This window comes from Brassica oleracea, unplaced genomic scaffold (genome assembly GCF_000695525.1).
Source record: "Brassica oleracea var. oleracea cultivar TO1000 unplaced genomic scaffold, BOL UnpScaffold00982, whole genome shotgun sequence".
Classification (NCBI taxonomy): Eukaryota; Viridiplantae; Streptophyta; class Magnoliopsida; order Brassicales; family Brassicaceae; genus Brassica; species Brassica oleracea.
The window spans coordinates 4,347-8,576 of NW_013617567.1; the positions used below are offsets into that span (position 1 = coordinate 4,347).

Sequence of the window (4,230 nt, forward strand, 5' to 3'; positions counted from 1 at the left end):
AGTATGGGCCGGTTATGGACCGGGCCGGTTATGGATATTCACAATAATGATTTATAACAATTTACAACTTTTAAGAGCTTATTTATCAAAAAAAAAAAAAAAAAAAAATTTTTATTAACAAACACCGCTATACGCAGAAACGAAGTGAGTTCGAGTGGTTTTGAACAAGGAGAAGTTAAAAGAGTTGTCGAGGTCGCACTTCTCCGCACATCAAGTAACCAGTCTGACCGTCCCTGCATGCAAGATGCACTCAGGTTCTTATCTAAAGAACATAATAGTAGGTTGAAATAGAACAATGTTGAAATGCACGTAGGTGTGTGATATCTTATATGTTAGGGGGTCAATATCATGTTGTTCTTGTGCTTCATGTATTGTTGCTACTTGCTAGAATGAACAAAAGAGATATAGTGTCTTTGAAAAAAAGTTCTCTTCATTTGCAGACTTCAAGTAATTCTAAGTTCTGAAGCAACTTGCTGAAACAAAAAGAAAAGATTCAAAAGTTTCAATCGATGAACAAGAAAATGCAATGAAAGGTCTTAAACGAGCTAAAGGTCAAAACACTGCCTGCAGATATCTCCTCAACGTCTTTTAAGGGCGACCACCTCTGTTAAGATTCACCATACGACTTGAGCCATCCATTTGCATACCACCTCTGTTTCCTGAGCCAGCTCTTCCTGCATATGCTCCTCCTCGGTTCTGGCCCGACCAGTCTCTAGGCTGTCCTGGCCTTCCTCCATATCCAGATCTGTTGTTACCTTGTCTTCCTCCATATCCAGAATTCATGTTGTCCTGCCATTTCCCACCACCTGATGCTGCGCCTGCATAGTCCTGATTGTTGTCCCTTCTCCTTGAACTCAGATCAAGACCACCTCCACCGGTTCTAGCTTCCATTGCCCTTTCGTTACTTTCTGCCAAAACCGAGAGTTTCTCGGTTAACTGAAAAGCCAATGACTGTAATCTGCTGTGTTGCACTTCATGGAAGACGATGCATTGTGTGGGCTGGTCCCAGCTTGCATGAAGCTCTTCGTTGATCATCATTTTGCTCACAATGCTGTGAACCAGAGCTTTGGAGAGATCAAACATCTTAGCCAGCTGGTCAAGGCTAAGTGACTCATAGGAGCTCGAGTATGTGAACAGGTAAGTCCTTAGAGCCTCTTCTTTGATCCTAGCTTTCACCATTTCGAGGATGCTGTCCCGGTTCTTCAGCAGTCTCCAGACATCAAGGGAGTTCAAAACTTCAAACGCCGTCTGGAAATCTCCTTTGGTCAAGGCTCTGGTGGCCGCCATGACGTGATCACGCACATTCTCTGGTGGTGCATTGAACGCTTGCCTCTCACTGATCTCGAGCAGGCGACGGAAGTTCTTGCTAATCACTCTGCGTCTGGCTTCAAGCGAGTTTGCTGCCATGTTTGGGACTTCAAGTAGCATGGCACCAATGAGATGAACAGCCTCAAGGAGCTCGAGGTTTAAGTGCATGTGGTATGGCATTTGTCTTCTCCTCTCCATCCTTTCCTGTTAAAATCAAAAGTTTTTTATATCACATAAACATACTGAATGAAACAACATGACCATAAGCACCAATGTTGAAATAGAACCCCCAAATGCAGCGTAAATATAATATATACTAGAAACAATTCATTTTCATACTCAATCTGATTAGACAGACATACAGTGTTTATAGTTGGGTTTTAGTCAGAACTATATGATGAAACAATTCATTTTCATATTCTATTGTATAAGATCTACAAAAGAAGTAATTACCTGTTCGGGTGTCTTCTCATGATACCGACTTTGCGAGACACCTTGGGCAAGTAACTCCCTCACTCTTTGACCAGAGTACAGCTCAGAGAGGCAGCTATGGGATTCAGAGATCATTCCAACCCTGAAGGCACAAAGACCAAGCTGCGCCATGGTCCTGTTAAAGAGAATCTGTGTTGAGATGTCCATGTGCTGAATGTTGTCTTGGAGATGACTCATTAGCAACAAGTCTCTAGCAGTCCCAAAGTTGTCCATCAAAGCATGGTGGTAGATATCACACAGCATTGCACGGGCCTTGGTCCGCTCATCTCCGTTTCTGTAGATAAGGGACACAAGAAGATCCATCATTGCTCGGCCGCTCTCTGGGAAGGTAGGCTTACGGGGAACAACCTCTGGAACAACAATGAATGAAGAAGGAGGTCCATTTTCCTCTTCGTCCTCCTCATTTTCATCATCTTCTTCAGCCAACTCAGCCAATTTCCTCATAGCTTCATAAACTTCCTGGGGCTTGTAATATATTGACTCAACACGTCTCAAGGCCACCTTTGCAGCAGCTTTAAAATCACCCATCCGCTCAAAGTAGTCCTGGATGTTCTGAGCAAGGGCCAAGAACATGGGCTCATCCCTCAGCCTCTCAACGTACTCACGGGTGTGAGGATCAATGGACTGCAAACTCTTAAAAAACTCAGTGTCAATCCTCTCAATGAACGCAACCAAGTTTCCCCAGACCCGAATCTTTCCATCATAGTCTGCTGGCTTTGAAGATTCATTCTCATCAGGCTCAATCGTGTCGTCCACAACAATGTTATTGTACTTGACAAGAATGTCAAGTATGGTGAGCATGTTGAGCACGCATTTCTTCCAGACTTTGATGGGCATGTGTCCGCTGAGACCCGGATTCACATCAAACTGTGCTGAGATAACGCTGAAAAGGATTTCGAGCTTCTGCGCAGGAGTCTTGGCAATCTTTGTCAAGTGTGTAAGCTGATCAACAAGCTCGAATCGAGCAGTCCCCTTCTTCCCACGAGAAGCAACAATCTCTTTGAACTTCTGGTTGACCCACTCCCAAGTGATCTCTTTAGGATCTTTGCTAAGCAGCTTCTCCATTTCCCTTTCTCCCTTGTTCTTCATCGTCTCCCAGCGATTATCATCAACAGGTTCGTCCACTGGCTCTACAGTCACATCCTCTATGGAAACATCATCCTCAAACTCAGAATCCTCTTCGTCATCATCTTCTCCTTCGTTGTCATCCTCAACTTCTGGAGCCTCCCTGTACTTAACGATATCCTCTTCATACAGCTTATTATTCTTCTTCAGCTTCTGCCTCATAGCGTTCAACGCCTTGGAATTGCTAGGACTCATCTTCTTCTTCGCTTCCTTATTAGCCAAAGCCTCATTCAAGAAATCCTCCAGCAACACAAGCGTCTTGATATACAAGATCGGAGCTTTCACAGCCTCAGTGATCCTCATAACTTTCTCAAGCTGTTTGTTGACTTTATCAAAATTCTCCTGGAGGCTGACCCAATCATTGATCTTCATAGCGTTCTTCATCTGCTCAACGGTGTGCGTCATCTCCTCGAAACGCTTATCCTTCGCCGGCTTGACGACACGCTTGGTATCCGTGTCGTCGTCATCGTCGCTGCCACCGTCGAGGTAACGGCTATCGATGTTGTTCTGAACCTCCGTGATCTCTTCCTCGTAATCACTCTCATCTTCGCTATCAGTAGCACCCTGTGGACGAAAATAGCAAGAAAAATCAATCAAGAAACTGAAGCAAACAGGTAAAGTGTTGATTGATAAAGGATACCTGAGCGAAAAAACGTGACGTCATCCTTCTTCTTTAGCAGCAACAACAACCTGATACAACATATAGCCAGAGGAACGATACAGCTAAGATTACATATAAGTGCAAAGGTACGAAGACGACTCTCGATCTAATCCACAAACGTATCATTTCACCTAAGTTCGGACGAGTCACAGACACCGATTCGAATTATGCGAGATGAAGAAGAGAGAGATTATTACCTCAAAGGGAGACGCAATGCAAAACGGAGATGTGAAGAAGATGGGAAGGTGTCGCCGTCGAAAGTATTCGATTATAGAGGATGGGAGTGTCAATTAGAATTAGGGTTTATTTATTAAAGTCTAAACCGATTGGTTTTCTAGTTACGAACCAAAACCGACGTAGCTATTTGAATGGTGCTGAACCGAACGGTTTGCGGATTGCTTGGTGCGCGGGTTTCGTAACAAGTAATGGTTTCATTTAGGGTGGGTGTAACTATGGTAACGAGAATAACGGATAGAAAAAAAAAATGAGTAGGAATAAAATTTTAGAAACCACGAGGAACGATGGTTTTTTATCAAAATTAATGAGGAATTGATTTGTTCTATAATTCTCTACAAATAAAGAAATGAAGAGGAATAAAAAGAAAAACATATTCCTCATGAATGGTAAAAAGTTTAAGGAATCTT

The 4,230-nt window shown here is 43.2% G+C and overlaps 1 protein-coding gene across 2 annotated transcripts; it reads right to left on the reverse strand.

Annotated features, from left to right (window-relative positions):
* Window positions 1-405: 405 nt before the first annotated feature.
* Window positions 406-3,922, reverse strand: LOC106320612 (eukaryotic translation initiation factor 3 subunit C-like). 2 transcript variants are annotated; one of them, XM_013758990.1, is made up of 4 exons: window positions 3,797-3,922; window positions 3,566-3,616; window positions 1,762-3,489; window positions 406-1,512 (listed from the first exon to the last, which is right to left on the reverse strand). In XM_013758990.1, exons 2-4 carry the CDS (start codon window positions 3,587-3,589, stop codon window positions 589-591), a joined length of 2,676 nt encoding a protein of 891 aa, XP_013614444.1. In that variant the 5' UTR covers window positions 3,590-3,616; window positions 3,797-3,922; the 3' UTR covers window positions 406-588. The 2 variants fall into 2 exon arrangements, with proteins under 2 accessions (XP_013614444.1, XP_013614443.1); XM_013758989.1 differs by having other exon boundaries at window positions 3,566-3,615; window positions 3,784-3,887.
* Window positions 3,923-4,230: the final 308 nt, after the last annotated feature.

What these genes read in the sequence shown, in the direction of transcription:
- LOC106320612 (XM_013758990.1), bottom strand. Translation starts at nt 3,589, where the DNA reads ATGACGTCACGTTTTTTCGCTCAG. An exon ending in CGTCACGTTTTTTCGCTCAG is followed by an intron (nt 3,490 to 3,565) that starts GTATCCTTTATC and finishes TTTCGTCCACAG; the next exon opens with GGTGCTACTGATAGCGAAGA. An exon ending in ATGAGAAGACACCCGAACAG is followed by an intron (nt 1,513 to 1,761) that starts GTAATTACTTCT and finishes TGATTTTAACAG; the next exon opens with GAAAGGATGGAGAGGAGAAG.